General features: G+C 49.3%; 4 protein-coding genes across 4 annotated transcripts; 1 reads left to right on the forward strand and 3 right to left on the reverse strand.

Annotated features, from left to right (window-relative positions):
* Positions 1-2,592: 2,592 nt before the first annotated feature.
* On the forward strand, positions 2,593-5,046 carry LOC127761181 (50S ribosomal protein L12, chloroplastic). Its single transcript, XM_052285433.1, has 2 exons — positions 2,593-3,239; positions 4,751-5,046. The coding sequence occupies exon 1, from the start codon at positions 2,676-2,678 to the stop codon at positions 3,231-3,233; it is 558 nt and encodes a 185-aa protein (XP_052141393.1). The 5' UTR covers positions 2,593-2,675; the 3' UTR covers positions 3,234-3,239; positions 4,751-5,046.
* A 3,301-nt stretch (positions 5,047-8,347) lies between these two features.
* On the reverse strand, positions 8,348-11,289 carry LOC127760282 (iron-sulfur cluster assembly protein 1). Its single transcript, XM_052284514.1, has 3 exons — positions 10,872-11,289; positions 9,492-9,546; positions 8,348-8,772 (listed from the first exon to the last, which is right to left on the reverse strand). The coding sequence occupies exons 1-3, from the start codon at positions 11,182-11,184 to the stop codon at positions 8,625-8,627; spliced, it is 516 nt and encodes a 171-aa protein (XP_052140474.1). The 5' UTR covers positions 11,185-11,289; the 3' UTR covers positions 8,348-8,624.
* A 520-nt stretch (positions 11,290-11,809) lies between these two features.
* LOC127763462 (1,4-dihydroxy-2-naphthoyl-CoA synthase, peroxisomal) lies at positions 11,810-15,412 on the reverse strand. The gene is made up of 9 exons (XM_052288174.1): positions 15,085-15,412; positions 14,775-14,897; positions 14,582-14,683; positions 14,104-14,142; positions 13,910-14,008; positions 12,874-12,921; positions 12,617-12,712; positions 12,393-12,515; positions 11,810-12,220 (listed from the first exon to the last, which is right to left on the reverse strand). The coding sequence occupies exons 1-9, from the start codon at positions 15,331-15,333 to the stop codon at positions 12,104-12,106; spliced, it is 996 nt and encodes a 331-aa protein (XP_052144134.1). The 5' UTR covers positions 15,334-15,412; the 3' UTR covers positions 11,810-12,103.
* Positions 15,413-16,479: 1,067 nt separating this feature from the next.
* Positions 16,480-17,906, reverse strand: LOC127759132 (GATA transcription factor 20-like). The gene is made up of 2 exons (XM_052283960.1): positions 17,220-17,906; positions 16,480-17,058 (listed from the first exon to the last, which is right to left on the reverse strand). Exons 1-2 carry the CDS (start codon positions 17,646-17,648, stop codon positions 16,759-16,761), a joined length of 729 nt encoding a protein of 242 aa, XP_052139920.1. The 5' UTR covers positions 17,649-17,906; the 3' UTR covers positions 16,480-16,758.
* Positions 17,907-19,913: the final 2,007 nt, after the last annotated feature.

The following is a 19,913-nucleotide window of genomic DNA, read 5'->3' on the forward strand; positions in this document are numbered from 1 at the left end:
AATATAACGTTGTCTCGGTGATAATCTTCTTCCCCTGCACTCCAGTTAGTACCAAAATCTGTTTTGCTGGTGCCTTATTTCGTTGATCGGAGATTGTTGGATGCACTTCATCTGTTCTAAAATACAAATATCACTACGTATTCTTGTTCATATATATTTTGTAACGAAAGGTATTACTCCCTCCATTCCAAAATATAGGTCACAACTACTTTTTAAAAGTATTTCATAATAGGAAAAAGTACGAATTACCCCCCCCCCCGAACTATGACGACAGTATGAATTAACCCCCTAAACCACAAAACCAGACATTTTATACCCTGAACTATCTATATCGGACGAATAACCCCCCTCAACCCAATCCAAAGTGGTATCGTCCTACGTGGCGTCCACGTGGCAATCCAGTCAGCAATTTTTTTTTAAAAAAGGTGGGGTCCACCTGTCATACTCCCACACATCTCTCTTCCCCTCTTCTCTCAATCTCTCTCTGTCACTGTCTCGGATGTCATTGGTGGCCGGTGATGGGCGCGCGGCGGGCGCGCCGCCGGCACGGCCGGCGCGGCGGGTGCGGCAGACGGCGAGCGCGGCGGGTGGCGGGCGTGGTGGGGGGTGCGGCTGGCGGCGAGCGCGGCGGGTGGCGGGCGTGGCGGGGTGCAGCGGGGCGTGGTGGGGGCGGGGCAGGCGGCGGGCATGGCGGGGGCGCGGCGGGCGTGGTGGAGAAGCGGGCGGCAGGCGTGACGGCGCCCGTGCCCCCCTGCTGCCGCGCCGCCCCGCTGCCCCCGTGTTGCCGTGCCCCCCCTGTCGCGGCGGAGTGCGGCGAAGTGGCGAGGGTGGAGGCGGAGGTTGTCTCCGCCCTTCTGCTCCGAGCCCCCGGCGGTCGCTGCCACCGCGCCCGAGCTCCTCGTCGTCGTCTTCAACCTGGGGTCGTCGGTCTCTCTCTCTCTCTCTCACCCCTCTCTCTCGGGCCATCGGGAGGTCGGCGCGCACGGCGGCGGGTCGACATGGCCGTGGCCACCGCCATCGCCGCCACCGCGCCCGAGCTCGCAGTCGTCGTCTTCAACCTCCAACCTCATCCGTCCCTCTTTGGAGGCTGCCGGTCAGTATCCGCCGCCCTTCTCCTTGCTCAGCTCTCCCGACGGCACCAGAGAGAGAGAACGAGGGAGAGAGAGAGAGACGACCGCCGTCTCCAATGTCCTTGGCGTCGCACGCCGCCCGTCTCGCCCTCCCCACCGCGTCCGTCGCGCGCAGCGCCCGCCACGCCCTCCTAGGGGAGGACTCATCGCCCGCCGCTTGCCTAAGCCGAGAGAGAGAGGGACAACGATGACGACGTAGGCCGCATCCTCCAATGCCCTCCTCGGCGCTGCCAGCCGCCCGCCGTACCATTCCCGCGCTCTGCCGTCACCCCCCGCACGCCGACCGCCCATCCGCGCGCCACTGCTGCCGCCCACTGCCCGTCGACACACGCTTGAGAGAGAAGGAGAGGGGAAGAGAGATAATGACAGGTGGGCCCTATATTTTCTTTTATTTTTTTGTTGATTGAATTTCCACGTCAGCGACACGTGTATGCCACGTAGGAGAAAAACCGCTTAGGAATGATTCCGGGGGGGGGGTAATTCATCCGGTATCAATAGTTCGAGGTGTAATATGTCTGGTTTTGTGGTTCAGGGGGTAATTCATACTGTCACAATAGTTCGGGGGGGGGGGGTAATTCGTACGTTTTCCTTCATAATATAAGGCCTGCATGCATGCATGGCAATTAATTAGCATATCTTCTATCTTATATTATTATTTTTTAAATCATACACTCACAAGATGTTTAATTCTATTGGGTGCATATATTGTATTAGTTGGATTGATTCAAACAAAGAGGTGATAATAATTGTTTCTTGGTCTTTGGGTCAAATGTGGTTATGCCTTATATTTTGGAATGGATGGAGTATATTTTATAACGAAAGGTTTTAATCGATGTATGCATCGTCGGAGAATGTGTCTATGATGTCTTAATTGATATGATTTAAATTGTCCTTGGTCTTGGTGCATAAACTTTTATGATGATCAATTTGGAAAGCAGGGATATGTTTTATCATGGCAGTCCCAACTCTCCAACTAGGATGGTGTCTATAGCATTAACTACATTGCCATGTTGGAGTTTTAGCTTATGTGGCACTATATTAATTAAGAGAGAGAGTGAAGAGAGGAAGAAACTGGGTCTCATACAAGACACAGCTTCAACACGAGAACTTATGCAGTAGACACTATCAAGTTTTGTATTGGGAGAGAATAGTGTATTCATAATAGATGAAGAATAAATATGATTGGTAGAGAAGAGAGGTGATGTATTTATTAATGGCCTACTTTAAGAAACCATGAGTTGTGGAGTATAGTTTCTATTGTGATATTTTATTGACATGATACCATAAACACTACTTATGAACACTATGAGTTGGGACTGCTCTCATGCATTATATCCCTTTTTAACTTCCAAGTAGTCAGCACTCCTAGTTCGCACAATTTGATTAGGCATCGCAACGAAAAACATGCGTATTAGCCACTCGCGGCGCACTATATAGCGTGGCGTCTTATCCCAACGCCGCCTCATCTTATCCCCCCGTCTCCTCGCTTCCCCTTCCCGCAGCTCACCTCAACTCCGGAAGCGAGAGCTCACTCCCCCCATCCCCATGGCTTCCACCGCGCTCTCCTCCGCCTTCTCCCTCCTCTCCCTCCCCTCCTCCTCCTCCCCCGCCGCCGCCGCCGCCGCCGCCCCAAGGTCCTTCGCCGTCCCCAGCCGCGCCCGCCCACGCCGCGCCGTCGCCGTGGTGGCGTCCACCGCCACCGAGTCCCCCAAGGTCCTGGAGCTCGGGGACGCCATCGCGGGGCTCACCCTCGAGGAGGCGCGGGGCCTCGTGGACCACCTCCAGGAGCGCCTCGGCGTCTCCGCCGCCGCCTTCGCGCCCGCCGCCGTCGTCGCCGCGCCCGGCGCGGGCGGCGCGGGCGCCGCCGCCGACGAGGCCCCCGCCGAGAAGACGGAGTTCGACGTGGTCATCGAGGAGGTTCCCAGCAGCGCGCGCATCGCCAGCATCAAGGTGGTGCGCGCGCTCACCAACCTGGCCCTCAAGGAGGCCAAGGACCTCATCGAGGGCCTCCCCAAGAAGGTCAAGGAGGGTGTCAGCAAGGACGAGGCCGAGGATGCCAAGAAGCAGCTCGAGGAGGTCGGCGCCAAGGTGTCCATTGCGTGACACTAGGTAATTTTAGGACTCCCCTTTTTTTCTCATCCTAATCTTGTGTACCACCTTTGATATTTACAATGGTTTGTTGTTTCATACTGTGAGATTTCTGTATGTGGATCTGTTAGTTCACATTCCATCTTGTATTGATATCGATGTTCCACGCGCTAAATTGCCAGTGTAGATTTTGTATATTGGCGCAATCATAATGGTGAGAATTGTGCAATGGCGGTGTAGTGTTGAAGTGAAATTATGCTGTCTGTTAAATTGTTAATCATGGCAGTAGAGAAAAGCTACTGTCAGGTCAATCACCCTTAATTCGAAGTGAAAATTCTGAACATGCTCAAGCTTCAGCTCTGGATTAAATCACTACATATTTCCTACTATCATATTTTTAGAGTAGATTCAACTATTTATCATTTCCTCGTTGGAATCAATATCTCTTGAGCTTCTGAACATTGAAGTCCATCCTGCAAATGATGCCAAGACACTTAGAAGTTGATATGTATCATTACTGCGATCCTGCCCGTGTACAAGTGACAGACAGTTGTTTCAAAGTATCATCTTTTGCCCCGAGATAAGCGAATATGAGCAAATGTCGTTAGCTAACATATACATATTGTAGATGATTGGTTCCTGCAACTGTGTGACATTACACATCTTGGGGCTGTTCAATAATTGTGTCTAAAATTAAAACTTCATGCAGATTGGCTGCTTATTAGTTAGCTTGTTCAGCTTGTTCCTATAGTTCTTCTCGATATAAATCTGTTCTTGTTATAGATGCTCAAATGCTGCTGTCACTTTTTTGTGGGGGAGCTTCTAGCATTGTGAGGATCACTGCCCACTGATTTCCAGTTTGTGCGCGCATTCTACCATAATGTGCCATCCCATTTTTATTTGTTGGCCTTGTTTTCATTGCTGTGGTTATCACCTTTATTCTTGAATTAGCTCAGCTCATTTCTCCAGTTAACACTGTGATGCCTTTTCAGCTCTCACATTTCTTTGTTCATGACGATTTTTGCATGTTTGTGATTTCCTTCATCAGGAACACATGCTATATATACCATATTTAAAGTAACAATAACACTAACAGTAGTCTTCTCCGCTTATCATTTTTCATTGTGTTGAAAATAGTTAGTGTGATTTATGTGATTTGCTTCCTTTGCATGCCTGTGTACATCACTCTGCTGACATGTCAAACTATTTTTCTCGAAGACATTAGACATGTCAAACAAATTGATAGTGCGTCATACGAAAACAATAAGGCCGACTTTAGTTCCAAACTTTTTCTTCAAACTTTCAACTTTTCCATCACATCAAAACTTCCCTACACACATAAACTTCTAACTTTTCCGTCACATCGTTCCAATTTCAACCAAACTTTTAATTTTAGCGTGAACTAAATACACCCTAAATTGATAGTTTACCAGAAGATTTCAAGCATTTATGCCGTGTTCCCTTGATCGTATTGAATTTACAGAAACAACCATTTCTGGTTGTCATTTTGACCGCATGACTCTTTCTCCCAGTGCATGACACCATTGACATGTAGAGGGGGCCAGATGAAGAACACTCCTGAGGTAGTAAGGTTCCAGATATCTATGCGCGGAGATACCCAAATGGATGTTGTTTCTATCTTTTTTGCGTGGAGGAAGTTCTATTTTTAAACTCTATTGTAATATGTAAGATGTGAATTGTTGATGATGCTATTGCCTATTGGCCATTTGGCACCTTGATGATACGCATCTACCGACCCATGTAGCAATGGGAGGCTGTCTACCCTGTAATTTCGACGCAAAAGCTGAATCAGACCCACACATCTCAAGTCTCAAGCTAACACAAGGACTAAGAAAAATGATTTGGATCTTTGAAGAAGAAAATTCAGCTAACCTGCACAATTTTTTGAAGAAAAGTTAACTGGAGGAGTGTTCCTCATCTGGCATCTGCCCCCTCAACATGCCAATGGTGTCGTGCACTGGGAGAAAGTCAATAAGTCATGCGGTCAAAATGACTCGATTTGTAACACAGCACTGAGTTCTTTTCTCGCAGCAAATAATTTGAGCTCATCGACTTCATGGGAACCTCATAGAACAGCTGTTTCTTCTTCTTCCTTTTGTTTTTTTGGAATAAGTTCATCTAAGGTCCTTTAACTTGTCAACGAATCTGATTTTCGTCCTTCAACCGCAAAACTAGATACAACGCCGATGCATATTAGGTCCCTCGACGGTTTCGATGGCGGTTTTGACTGACGTGGCGCCTGCGTGGCTAATTTTGACTCGGTCTCGATCTGACGTGGTATGACGTGGCGCTTACGTGGCAATTTAATCCGGGAAAATAATAAACCCCATAGGATCCACATGTCAGTTTCACACACAAAAATAATAATAATGATGGTGGGACCCACGCTACCCCACATGTCACTCTAACTCACCCCTCCTCTTCTGCTTCCTCTCTCTCCTCCCCTCTCTTCATCTCTCTCTTGTGCTAGGGGATGCGGCCAGCGACGACGACGGCGGCGAAAATGGTGAAGAGTGGCCGCCTGGGGCACAGGCGTGACGTCGCCAGGGGCGCTTCAAGGCGGAAGTAGACGCTTACGACGTGGCCGTTGGAGGTGAGCGAGGTCGTCATGGACTCACGGTATTAGCGGTGTCGTCGGCAGCGGCGGAGCAGGAGTTGTAGTTAGAGTCCTCGTCGTCGACCTCGAGTTCGTCACTAGGAGTTGTAGTTGGAATCATCGTCACTAGGGTCGTCTTCGCGGCCGGCCGCCTCTCCCCTCTCCCGCCGGCGAGGTGGCCCCCTCACCCGCCTGCACGGATGGCCGCCTCCGAGGATGCGCGCGTGTGTCGGCCGGTCGGCGGGACACGTTCATCCCGTCGCCGAGGATGCCGAGGTCGACGTCGACGTCGTCCGCAGCCACGGCCACGCGGCGCCGCCTCCGCCGCCGGGCTGGTTCCCTTCTCCCCGCTAGTTTCCCTCCCGCCGGCTGCCGCGCCGCGCCCCTTCTCCCAGCCGGCCACTGCCCTCTCCCCGCCGCCTGTCAACCGGAGAGAAGAGAGAGAGAGGAGAGGGGAGAGAGATGAAGACAGAGAAGATGGGGAAGAGGAGAATCAGAATGACCCAGCGCAAGAGAGAGACAAAGAGAGGGGAGAAGGAGAGAGAGGAAGCAGAACAGGAGGGGGTGAGTTAGACTGACATGTGGGGCCCACGTGGGTCCCACCATTATTATTATTATTTTTGTGTGAAACTGGCATGTGGGTCCCACGGGGTTTATTATTTTCCCGGGTCGAATTGCCACGTAAACGCCATATCAGTGCCACATCAGATCGAGACCGAGTCAAAATTAGCCACGTAGGCACCACGTCAGCCAAAACCACCATCGAAACCGCCGAGGGACCTAATCTACACCGGTTTTGATAGATGAGGGACCCGTTCTATCTGGTTTTGCGGTTGAAGGACGAAAATCGGATTTGTTGACAAGTTAAGGGACCTTAGATGAACTTATTTCTTTTTTTTAACCATTGGTAGATGGCCCAAACAGCTCAGTAACCCGTCCAAGCCCAGTTGGCAATACTTGTGTGGGCTCACAGCCCATTTGCTGCAAAAAACGGTGTATGGATTTGGCGCGCATCAGCGTGTGACCAACTAACCATGTGACTGCCTAGGTGAGGGTCGTGAAACGCTATCTTACCTGCACCGCATCACTTCGCCGACGTACGCTGGCCTGGAAGCGCTCGTGCTTTACCGGACGCACTCAAAAGCGATGGTTAATGTTTGGCAAGCTCAATTGCTTCTGGCGCATGAGCTGCTGGCATGCCAAACGTACAGGTTTAACATGTGATCGCAATGGCGTCAGAGTTTCAGAGGGGGTGATGCTATTAGCGTTTACCCTTTTTCGTATTTTGATTTTGGGATGATGAAAAGGCCACGTTTGGTCGTATTTGGCGAAGGATCTCCGGTTTCGTCGGAGGTGGAAAGCTACTGCAAGCTTTACTAGTTCTGTATGAGACGGCACGACAACACCCTCAGGAGAGGAGTGACGTATAAACGCCACCGTTGCCAGCCCGGTCAAGGTTAGGCTGGGTTTTCACCCGCCGTCCTTTGCCTGCCAATCCACAGTTGACGCACCATTGCTCCACCACCATTTAAACCACCACCGGCGCATACGCACCACTGTACCGGCGCTCCCCGCTGGCCAGCCTCCACGTGTCACCACCGGCCGCGCCTCGTCGTACCGCACCCGCACACGCCTCGCCGGCTTCCGTCTCTGCCGACCTCGCCTCCCACTGCGCTAGCTGCAGCTCCTCACGTCGCGCCGGCCTCTGCCACGCCTCCTTGCGCCGCGACCGTGCGCAAGCGGCGCCTCACCGGCCTCCGCACCATCCATGCCTCGCCGGTCACCTCACGCCGATTGCGCCCCCACGTGCTGTGACAACCTCGCCGCCGCCAACCAAGTTTCCACGTCGTCATTGACCTCGCTTCCAGGTGACGCGACCGTCACCACCGATCTCACATCCACGCCGCCGACCGCGACTCCAAACTGTCGTGCCGGCCTCCGTGACGCCTGTCGCGCCATCCTCCACGACGCCCGCCGCGCCGGCCTCCCTCTGCCGCACGCTCCACGCCGGCTTGCACACCGCCGGCCGTGCCTCCTCTACTCCCGCTGACGCCTGCATGGCTGCATCCCCGCCGCCTGCCGCCGCCATCCGCACGCTGCCACAGCATCCCCGCCGCCTACCGCCTCCTCCCGTGCCTGACTTTAGATCCGGCGGCAGCCGACGCGGGTCTGGTGATGCCGGAGGTCGCATACTCCTCCGTATGTGACAGCTGCTTGTGACGGGCCATTAACCGGACTCGCCCTGCGAACTTCCGAGTGTCTCTCAAACAGAACTTGCACTCTTACAGGCACCATGGATATATCTACAGAAGTTCAGTATATTCCTAGTGGATGGAGATACTACGAGAACTCTCAAAACAATAACTATTCTGCATTCCTGTTGGATGGAGATACACAGAGAACTACTAAACAGTTATTTTTTTTAAAAAAAAGAAAAATGATGCAAGTGACCAGGCAACTCAAGTTCATGAGCATCTACCAACTCAACCTAAGACTAATTGAAACAACCAAAGAGAAACAATGTGCCTTATCTCGCGACCGTAATTCCGTACCATATGTTCATTACTAGGCCATACACACGCATACACCTTTTTTTTTTCTTTCAACATGACAGCACATTTATTCAAAAATGTTTGCCTTCATCCTTATGATACATGCTGCATAGAGTTTGTGAGCGTTACACACTATTTCCCGCCAGCAAGAAGCAGAGCAGAGACTTCTTCATGACAGGTTCTTTACTACGAGTACGCAGGGCACTGCAACATTCTTCATGACAGAACCTCTGGCACTCATGCTTCGGCAGCCTTCTCTTCACCCTTTTGTGCTAGCTTCGCCTTCTTTGCTTCGTAGTCTTTCACGGCAGCTTTAATTGCATCCTCAGCAAGCATGCTACAATGGAGCTTTACTGGTGGAAGTGACAAGTGCTTGGCAATCTCACTGCAAAGCAGAGCACAAAACCCTGTTACAGCCTTACAGAACTTGATTGAAAGCATTTGACAGCATCCTCACACACAAACTTATTGATAGACAAAATACAAAATTAGTAAAAATAAAGGGAAAGTATATTAGTCTTCCATGCAAGCAAAGGGCATAAGCTAAACTGTATGCTGCATGGTTATCCTGATGGGATTACCATCTACATTCATAAGAAAATATGAGCAGCCAAACAACTCCTAGCAAACAGGCAAATCAAGTCTCTGAATGAAAATGCATCCATTAAACACAAATAAGTTCATGAATCAATGCAAACACGACACACTCCACTGCCAAGGAACTACAGAAAAACCAATATGATCTATACAAAACAGTTCTGGAAACATCATGTTAGTCAAGTGCATATCAAATAATTTTACCAAAGTGCTTCAGACATGTCCAAATGCTGAAGCATTAACTGAAAGACGGTCATCATTACGACAACGAATGACAAAGAAAATCTCACAGATGGAACCCCTTTACCGACATTTAGTATTGAAAATTTTGATGAAAAAGTATGGTCTGAAAAGGAAATTGCACATACCAGCCAGAAACTTAATTACCACAAGGTAATAACGAACCACAGTAGTTCAATGACATCCAAAAGGCCATATAAGCATAGCATGTTAATGTAACCACTGAGAGTATTGCAGTGCAAACAACCAGGAAGGGGAATAGCTCACGTGTTTTTTATAGTCACTACTTCCTCCATTTGCTTGCCCTTTACCCATTCAGTAGCTGCAAGGACAAAAGCCGGATCAGGAATTGAATTTGTTGTTGGGACCCAAATTTTCTCAGCACAAACAATCTTCCAAAGTAAAGAGATTCTAGAGAACAATCATAAGAGTTAATCCACCAGCTGGGCAACTGATGTTGTTAACTCTATTGGTTGAGAACAGGGGTGAACTCCAGGCATCTGAACATGATGATTTTCATGTGGAAAATATGAAAATGCATTGAAGTAAGTTAATATTAACCTCAAGCTGCAATTGGTTCTAGTTTTTGGCTTATAACTAGCAAACAATACATACAGTATGCATCATATCATGGCGACATTTGCTGTAACATAACATGAATAAAGTTACATACAGGAATTCGCCTCACAACAGAATAATGCACATAACATAAATAGCAATTCTGTAAAGACTCTTCTGTTTTCTTCCACAAAATTGCGATCATCTTGAGAACAGTTTGAGCTGCTGACTATCAAAAGTATTTCACCGATAATACACCTTTCTCAAGTTGTTTGTTCAGTGGTGGGGCCCAATCATGTCAAATTTCGTTTAGGACATACAACTTGGGAAATGTAAAAACTTTCAATGCTACTAATTAGGACAAATAATCCCATAAGTATAAGCTCACCAAAACAGAAAATCATTAGGGGGAGGGGAGCATCTGAAAACAGTAACCGCTTGTACCAGACAAGCAGAACGAGCACCTTAGCCCTAGACCACCAAAACAACATACTTATCAAATTAAACCCAGGACTAATCAACCACATCTACCCTAGACCACCAAATTAACATAACTCAATCAAATTAAACCCAGGATTAATCAACCACATCTACCCTAGACCACCAAATTAACATAACTCAATCAAATTAAACCCAGGATTAATCAACCACATCTGCCTCCACAGGTTTACAACATACACATAGTATTAATACTCTCTGCACCAAATCAAGATAACATTACATTGAATATATTTGAATTGAACATGATTTCTAAGGTGAAAAAACACAGGCAGCTATTGGACACAGACACAAAAAATATTGCTGTTAGTACTATAATTCCTACACTGATCCAAACAGCCTTCCTGTTTCAACAAGCATCTCATGTAGCTATATCTCACGCTCAGAATTGGCCCCCGGAATTTCCCTATCATACTACAAAGCAAATCACAATCCTTCCTCGTACGTTCCGACAATTTCTCATCGTTGGCAAATGGCCCAACAATTGAAAAATACAGAAAACCTCACGAAGACGAAAACGAAGCCTAAACCATACCATCCAAGGGAAGGTGGGGGAACAGGTAGGGGAATAGTTGGGGTTGGGGGGCTCACCGACGGAGGAGGACGCGATGGCGGATCCGCACCCAAAGGTCTTGAAGCATGCGTCGACGATCTTGCCGGAGCTCTCGTCGACGCGGATCTGCAGCTTCATCACGTCGCCGCAGGCCGGCGCCCCCACCAGCCCCGTCCCGACGCTGGGGTCGTCGTTCTCGAACGACCCCACGTTCCGCGGGTTCTCGTAGTGGTCCACCACCCGCTCGTGGTACGCCCTCGCCCCGCCCACGGCCACCGGAGCGGCCGCCCCGCCGCCGAGGACCCGCCGGAGCCCGGGGGCCAAGAGCCGCCTCCCTCCCGCGCGCAGCATCGTCGCCAACAAGGTGGGAGCCCCCCGCTTCTGGATTCCTCCGATATTTTTTCCCGATTAGGTTAGGTTTTCCTCGTTGTTTAACCCGGCGAGAGGGGAGGAGGAGGAGGTGGTGAATTGTGGCTGTGCTTTCTTGTTATTTTAATAATATTATTTATTATATTTTTTTTAATTTCGTTATTTTGTGCGGCGCGGGGGAGACGGGGATACCGTGCGCCCCGACTCGGTGGATGCGTAGCGTGTGTTGGGTACGTGGCGACTTGGTGTGGCGTTCGCTTGCGATGGGGACACGGTGGATGCTGCGTTGGCTGCCGCAGGCGATTCGGGGCCGTGGAGAGACGCGACGCAACAAAGGATAATATTAAGGAGGACTGGGCCTTTTTGGTTTTCTCTACTGGGCCTCAGCCGCAGGTTTACGTCACCAAGCTATCGTTTTCTATGGGCTCATCTCATCTCTCACGGGGTCACGAAAGAATCTCGAATACACAGAATACTCTTATCAACAAGCCACATCCAAATTCTTACAGATAAATATCCTTGAAAATGTTATTAAAATAAATTGAAAAGCAAACAAAACAACCAGCAAAAAAATAAATATAGGCCAATTGTTATAGGATCAAATAACTAATGCACCACAAGGCCATTTATTTCCAGCGGCTAAGATATGTCGGGATGAATATTCACATATACGTAAGCACTGCAATTTACACCTATAAAAATGCCAACTAACAAATGACATGTAAAGGATAACGATCTCGCTTCTACACCCGTCCACCGGGGCTGGCAATCATTTGGACGCCCACCTATGCTTCCGGCAGAGTTGACGAGGAAACGGAGATTTGAGTAGCATTTCAGTCTGCGTCATGACATACAACAGAATTGTAGAGAAATCTGTACTAGTAGTGCACAAGTTCAACTTTTAAGGCTTCCGAGGGAACTTTGAGAAATCAGGGCGCCGTCGCTCCATGTATGCATTTTTGCCTTCTTTTGCCTCTTCAGTTCCATAGAAGATCAGTGTCGCATTGCCACCGAGCTCCTGCAGCAGAAGCGCCGATTGCATCAGTGGTTCCAACAAACTCAAGCATCCAAGGGGTAAGTATGTTCAGGAAAGAGGCAAAAGGAGGATTGTTTTTTTACTACAGCAATTACAAAGGAGGAAGAAAGGAGCTGTAGTTTTATCTCTGGCTTTCGATGAATGGTGCTAGTACCTGAAGGCCAGCATGGCCATCATCAGCTGCATTGAGTGCAGATTTCAGCACCCGGATGGCTGTTGGACTGTTCCTCAAGATTTTTCGGCACCATTTCACCGTTTCTCGCTCCAAATCAGCGAGCTATATGCACAAAGAATGTATACGGTTAGTGCATAAACACCTGGCATGAGTCATAGAGAGTTAGAGACTGTGCATTAGTTGTAAACTCCTCGGGCACTCACTGGTACTACTACATTGACGAGACCCATTCTGTCTGCCTCATCAGCTGTGTAGAACCGTGACAGAAACCACATCTCACGAGCTTTCTTTGGTCCTACCTGTCCGAGACAGGAAAAAAAAAGAGAGACAGAAACATCTTACTATTTTCTGAAAAAATGAAGATGTTTTGGATAGGGGATTTCAATGCATGATATGGTCATATGGAAAGTTACGCAATGACACAAAAGCTCTATTGAGGACATGCACCTCATTGACTTACCAACCGAGACATAATTGAAGAGCCATAGCCAGCATCGAAGCTTCCAACCTGTATAAATCACAGAGACAAGGTAAAGTAAGCTTTGCGTTTCACTGATAAAATTTACTCTGAATAAGAAAAGCAAAAAAAATCTTTCAGAAAAAAAAAGATAAGTGCAAAAAAAAAAAGCAACTCAGATTAGACCATTCAGATAACCTACTCTTAAAAGTACTATAGCACACAGGTAATCACGAATCCCGCTAAGGGTCAAACTGTCAAACTACAAGGAAACAATGTTTGAAACCTCGTTTAGCTTTTACAACTCCCTCGTTTACCATGAATACATTTTTTAAATTGCTAAACGGTATGTCTTTTGCAAAAACTTTTTATACAAAAGTTTCTTTGAAAAATCAAATAAACCAATTGTTCAAGTTTGTAATAGTTAATAATTAAATAATCATATGCTAATGATATTTTTCGTTTCATGTGTGGCAGTCTGGCAGTAAAGCAAAAGCTAAACGGGCTTTCAAACAGAGCCTAAATGCACCGTGTGTTCTTGATGCATAGCCCAAACACCAAGCTATTCAACCTACTTTCATTAACATTTGATTGCACTAGTAGTTCAGTGACAAAATTTTCCCATTTAATCAAAGTCTGAATAAGCTTATAGAAGCTTAGATGTACTACGGTGAAACCAAAGTTATCATATTCTTTAGGTGGCATAGCTGAAATTCATCAGTGCTACTAAAGCAAGCACAAGGACCTCTACATGCTAGAGAAAGGTCAATACACCTCCCAACAATCATGTCGTTGGACTCTAGCTTTATGTAATTCCATCTCTAAATCTTACTGCATTTGGCCGGTTCTGTCGCTGGCCCGGTGGGAAAAAAGGAAAAAAGAAATGTCAAGACAAATTAGATTGTTGTAACAGAAGTTGCATCAGAACTTTGAGTGATACTGTGATAGCAACTAACGTCGTTCCGCTATATCGACTAACTTTTATAATAGCAACGTGTAATGCCTATATACAGGAAGTAATAACAGGCCAGAAAAACACCTTAGGACCTGTCTGCCCAAAAATTGCATTGTCAGCTGCAATCGTTAGATCACACACCATGTGCAACACATGGCCTCCTCCAACAGCATAACCAGCAACCTGATATAGTATGAGCACCAAATTTAACATTTAGAAATGTAGTACTAATGTAGAATGGTTAAATGAGGGGAAAAACACAATAGTGATGATAATACCATTGCTATAACAGGCTTTGGAAGGCGCCGTATTTGCACCTGAAGAAACAAAATGTACATTCTGCTCAGAGCTAAAAACATCATTCTGTACGGGGTTTGATGAGTGAACAGTGGAACATAAGACATCAACAATGTGAACAAGTAGTTTTCATGTAGGACTTGAAGTACCACCAAAATAGAGTAGTTTATGGAAGCTCATATAAGAATATCATGAACATTGAACACACTCAGAATTGAAGCCTAGTAATCTAAAAATGAATTTTATCCTGAAAAGAGGCTTTGGCCTAAAGATTAGATAAACATACAGAGGAGAGTAGTACATCCAACCTCAGCTACAAAACTGAGCCCTCGAATACTTGCACGGAATGCTTTTGAAAAAACAGCACATGGAGCACCAGAAGCTTGTTATGAGGTGCGAGAATATATTTTTATGAGATAGTCAATCAGTGTGTGCAAATGTCAGAGTAATGCGTATGACCTGGAGGTCTAGGACGTTGAGCCTGCCAAAGCTATCAAAATCAACATATCCATCAGCATCCCTTAACGCCTGGTCACCGCCGCTACAGAAGGACTGGGTCCCCTGTCCATCAAAAAACATCAAAGTAAGTATTTCATTCACATTGCGTACCAGCTGGAACCTGAATACCTAATGATTTCTCTAGCATAGTTACCTTCCCTGTTAGTATGATGACTCCGATTGAACTATCATCTCTAGCATCCTCGAAAGCACGCATAAGCTCCTTCACGGTCAGGGGTCGGAATGCATTCCTTCTATCAGGGCGGTTTATTGTGATCTGCAACAGGAATCGCGATTGCGAATCAGCCAATCACGAAATGGGAGATGAACACACACTATAATGCTAATCAACAAAAGAGATCGGTCTTAGCAATTCAACAAAGGGAGCTAAACTGTGCTGTACACTACAGCGATTAAATTGGCAATTTGGCATAACACAGATTAAATTCGTTACAGCTCTTCACCTTGGCGATGCCCTCGCCGACGGCCTTGTCGTAGAGGATGTCCACGAAGCCCTTCCCGGACTCGTCCGTCGCCGCGCGCCACTCCGGGGGCTCCGACGGCACGTCGCCGTGGACCCGTCGGTAGCTGTCCGACGCTGGCGACGCGGCGGGGGATGGCGCGAGGGTAGGGGCGGAGGCGAGCGGGAGCGGGAGGGAGCTGGGCAGGAGGTGGGCCGTGACGCGGGCGAGCCTCCTCCCCGCCGCGTCCATGGCGAGGGAGAGAGAGGCGGGAGGTGCCGGAGTAACGCCTTGTGTTGTGTGTGGGGGGCGACGGAGCGTGGCGCGCGGGGTGTGGTTGGGTTGATGGATGGTGGTTTGGATCAGATTTTGGGGGTCATGGGGGAAGGGGCCCGCCGCCAGCCTGCCACGTTATCGTGTTGGAGTTTTCAGATGGGCCCAAGTACACGGCCTGGGCCTACACCAAACGTTCTGGGGTTTCTAATGGGCCCAGACGCCCAGGTACACGGCATACATCAACTAAGCCCAACTGCCCAACAATCAAGATTATGCAACTTGGGCTAAGTAATCTGGTTTTCAAGATGAAACTACACTATGTTTTTTTTTTTTTTGAGAAAATGATACTACTATCGACTATGTCGAGGTAGTCAGTGGGATGGCGGCGACGAACACGGCGGCCGGAGAAGAGAAACGAGGACTGAGACACACACAGCGGTGGGGCGGATCGACTGCAGTTTGGGCGCTCCTCCATCGGGCAGCTTAGAGCGGAGCCTATAAGCTAACTATAAAAATATTTTAAAAAGATAAAGGAAGATAGAGAAGAGCAGCGGGCTACAAATCTACAGATATGTAGCCAGCTGTAGCACAGACTCTAAGACGTAATGTGTATATAACAGGTAGAATCAAGTATTAATGGTATAGTAAGTAACTATTATATAAATTGGTTATTATACTGGCTATATATGATTTGGAGTTAGTAGTTGGCTATGCTATTAAACTTGTTCTTAGACAGAATCACGTAGAAAGTCGAGACTACTGTTACATTACAACTGTAGAAACTACGAAAACGCGGGCCCTTACGTTGGCGGGTCCCAGGACATATGCAGCTACCGATGATTGACCGTTGGGGCATCCTCCCACTCCCAGGGCCCAGCAAAAAGGTGCAAATCTCTCTATAGGCTCTAGCTGTACTACCCTGTGCACGGTGTTTCCAATGGAAACCAATCATGGTTACCAACAGGAACAGGCACTGTTACTCCTGGTAATGCAGCGTCATACCATATGCTCTTGCACAAAAAGAACAGGGCTCCACTGTACTTTAGTAGCAGCAGTACTATACTACTACTATTTGCAATCGTCGTGCAACAAAGAGATGATAGTTTAGCAGGTTGGCTTCACCCGCATATATAATTAATGTTTGGCTAATTTGCCTTAAAAATCTATTTTACTCAAATAATAGACATTACAAATGGCAATGGACGCTGATGACAAAATGCAGCCTAGTATAGAAAACTTGATGACCATATATATCAGCTTCAACTTTCATGCAGCTGGGGTCGTTGGTCAAGTACAGCATCTCATGCCCTCAAAAAGAAGTACAGCATCTTGTTGTTACTAAAAAGGGGAGAAAAGAGATCTAGTGAGTGAAGAGGGAGTAAGATGAGGCTGGTAGCCTAGCTAGTAGTACTGGAACAGGCTTGGCATCTCCCGGACGGCGCCGAACGCCGGCGACGAGGGCATGACGCCGAGCCCCCACGGCAGGCACGGCCCGTCCTCGCCCGCCGCGTCACCGAACATGCCGAAGGACGCCGCCTTTGCCACGGCCGGCCCATAGCATCCCCACTGCTGCTGCTGCCGCGGGTACCCGCACGCGTACTCCACCCCGCCGTCCGACGCCAGCGCCGTCGGCGCCACGGCCGCCGCGGCGGCGCGCCTCTCCTCTTTCTTGTACCGGATGCCACACGCGTTGCACAGCGACTGAAAAGCAGATCACGCATACGTTTAGCATCGAATCGATCACACATGCAGGAGAATGCGTGTATGCTGCTTGTGTACGCGAGCACATTGCATTAGCTTATACGTGTTTGTGTAATTATGTATGTTATGATCAGTGTGCTTTTGTAGGCAATGGACAGTACCTTTGGTCCGCGTGGGCCGTTCCGCCAGAGCGGCGTGGAGGTCGTGTCGCAGTTGGCGCAGCGGCGAGGAGCCGACGCGGCGGCGGCGCCCGCGCCACCGCTGGGCTCCGTGCGCGGCGCCGCGGCGCCGCTCATCTCCTGCCGCCCGTTGCAGCTGGGCTGCAAAGACGACTGATCCCACGGCAACCCCGCTACCGCGGCCTCGGCTCGCCTGGTCGACGGCGTGCCGAGCGACAGCGTGCAGTCCACCGAGCCGCCGCCGCCGTACGGCACGTCGGGGTACTCCCCGTCGCCGGCGCCGCGGTACTGCTTGTAGTAGTGGTGGTGGTGGTGGTCCCCCGGCGCCCCCGCCGGGAACAGCAGCGAGCAGCCGCCGCCGCAGCTGCCGTAGAGCAGCCCGCACGTGCAGGGCGCCGCCTCGTGCAGCATGATGCCCAACCGCGCGCTGCACTACTCTCTGATCGATCGATCGAGTTTGTAGTGATGGCGCGGAGGTGTGGCAGCTGCAAATGACCAAGACGTACGTACGCGCTAACCAACGATCGACTTGCTCGATCAAACGCGGGCGGCAGCGAGAGCTGGTCGGCGAAACGACGAGGAGATTTGCGGCAGATGGATGGATGGATGGATCGGTTGGTGGTGGATGATGGGTGAAGGGGTACGGGTGTGGGGTTTTTATAGCGACGACGTGGGAGTACGGTGGGGTGGCGGCTTTTTACGTGGCCTGTGGCCGCCCTGGCCCGCGCGGCTAGATTTCGGATTCCGGCCGGGCGCGAGACGCGATGCAGCGCCCGTCCGCCGCAGGGGATAGATAGGCAGATGCGCGTCGACGCGCGCGCGGGGGCGAGGAGGATGTCTCATGTCTGCCTTGCCTTCCTGTTGGTCGATCGATCGGCTTGGCTGGCTGGCTGGCTTGCCTAGGGCGTGGTCAAAGACGGGTCAAAAGAGAGGCCACGTGAAACCGGGAACAGTCTCCGACGCAGCATATGGGGACGTGGAGGCCGGGCTGGCTGGTGCATAGCGCCAAACTATAGCTTGTGCGGCTCATCTGCTGGGTACTCGTCCAGTCTCCATTGGGTTTCGCCGATCACGAGGGGCACAGTTCGATCTGTCCCTGAATCCTCCTACCCTCTCTGCTGGGCTTTGTGGGATCCCCAGGCCGGCCACCACCACCACCGGGGGCAAACAAGCTGGCAAAGCAGCCACGACGACGAGGATATGATGCATGGCGTGGCATGCATTGCATGCATGCGCAAGCGTCCGTTGTTCGGTGGGCAGCTCTCTGATGAATCCCGAAAGCCTGGCGCTGCATCTGCATCTGCACTGCATGCATCCACTGCATCGTGCCCCTTTTATCTCTCTCGCGACGACGCGATGGATCGAATGCCATTTATTTACTACACGTACCATGTGATCGTCTGATCGATCGAGCTATAGCTAGCTGTGACTGTGTGATTCGGATCGATCGATCGATCAACGACCACGCAACGTACGTACGCTGCCGTCGCTGCACCCTTAGACCACACCAGCTTTGACTGCAGTATATCCGGACCGATCCACCGATCGATGGATATGGATGGATCACACCACGAGATGTTACAGCACGATGCTACTACTGCTGCTACGTTACGTACTCACTCTCATCAGATCGGCCCTACAAAGCGAGCTCATTCCTCGGTCCAAAAGCAGCCTACAACTGGGCTACCGCTATCTCCACAAGCAGCACGTTTGGGCACATGATTAGCAGTAGGCCAAGCCGATCGAAGCGCTGCGAGCTTCCAAACGCAAAGGGAGTCGAAGACGAAGAAAAAGGGCAAAGGAGCCGTAGCGAAAGAAGCAGGGCCGGGGTCGACGAATCGAAGAAGAAGGGAGGAAAAAAATAAAACAAAAGAGAAGGGAGGGAAACCAAATCAAAAGAATCAAAAGGGAAAGTGATGCCAGGAGAAGAGGAGACCAGGGGGCTGTTTGGTTTCAGGGACATATTCTAAGTCCTTGTCACATCGGATATTTGACACTAATTTTGAGTATTAAACATACATTAATTACAAAACTCATTCCATAAGCTTGGACTAATTCACGAGACGAATCTTTTGAGTCTAATTACGCGATGATTTTGACAATGTGATGCTACAGTAAACTTTTGATAATTATAGATTAATTAGGCTTAAAAAAATCGTCTCGTGGATTAGCTCTCATTTATGAAATTAGTTTTTTTATTAGTCTATGTTTAATACTCTAAATTAGTGTCTAAATATTTAATTTGACATAGGCTAAAAAATTTTAGTCCCATCTAGACACCCCCAATAGTGGTAGGAGTGGAGGAACACAGGAAAAGACGGGGAGGGGAGGGGAGGGGAGGGGGGCGCGACGTCGTGATGATAATCGGGCTCGCCATGATGGCTCCCCCAAGTTCCATAAAGTCCCCCGTCGAATCGAATCCGATCATCGGTCCAAGGAACAGTCGCGGTCAGGCATAGAAGATCCCGCCTTTTGGCACCAACCTCCACGCGCGCTTAACCCAGGATGGCAATGGCAATGGCCAACGCCACGGGGATCCGATACGGCGCGCCGTGACTGTATGCCTGATCATTTCTCCTGCGAGTGGTGGTGGTGGTACATGTCACTGCCCATCGGACGAGGAGTCTGAGGGGGAGAGAGAGCCAGATCACCAGAGAGGCTTTTCTTTTCTTCTCT

The sequence above is a fragment of the Oryza glaberrima genome, chromosome 1, assembly GCF_000147395.1.
Source record: "Oryza glaberrima chromosome 1, OglaRS2, whole genome shotgun sequence".
Lineage (NCBI taxonomy): Eukaryota > Viridiplantae > Streptophyta > Magnoliopsida > Poales > Poaceae > Oryza > Oryza glaberrima.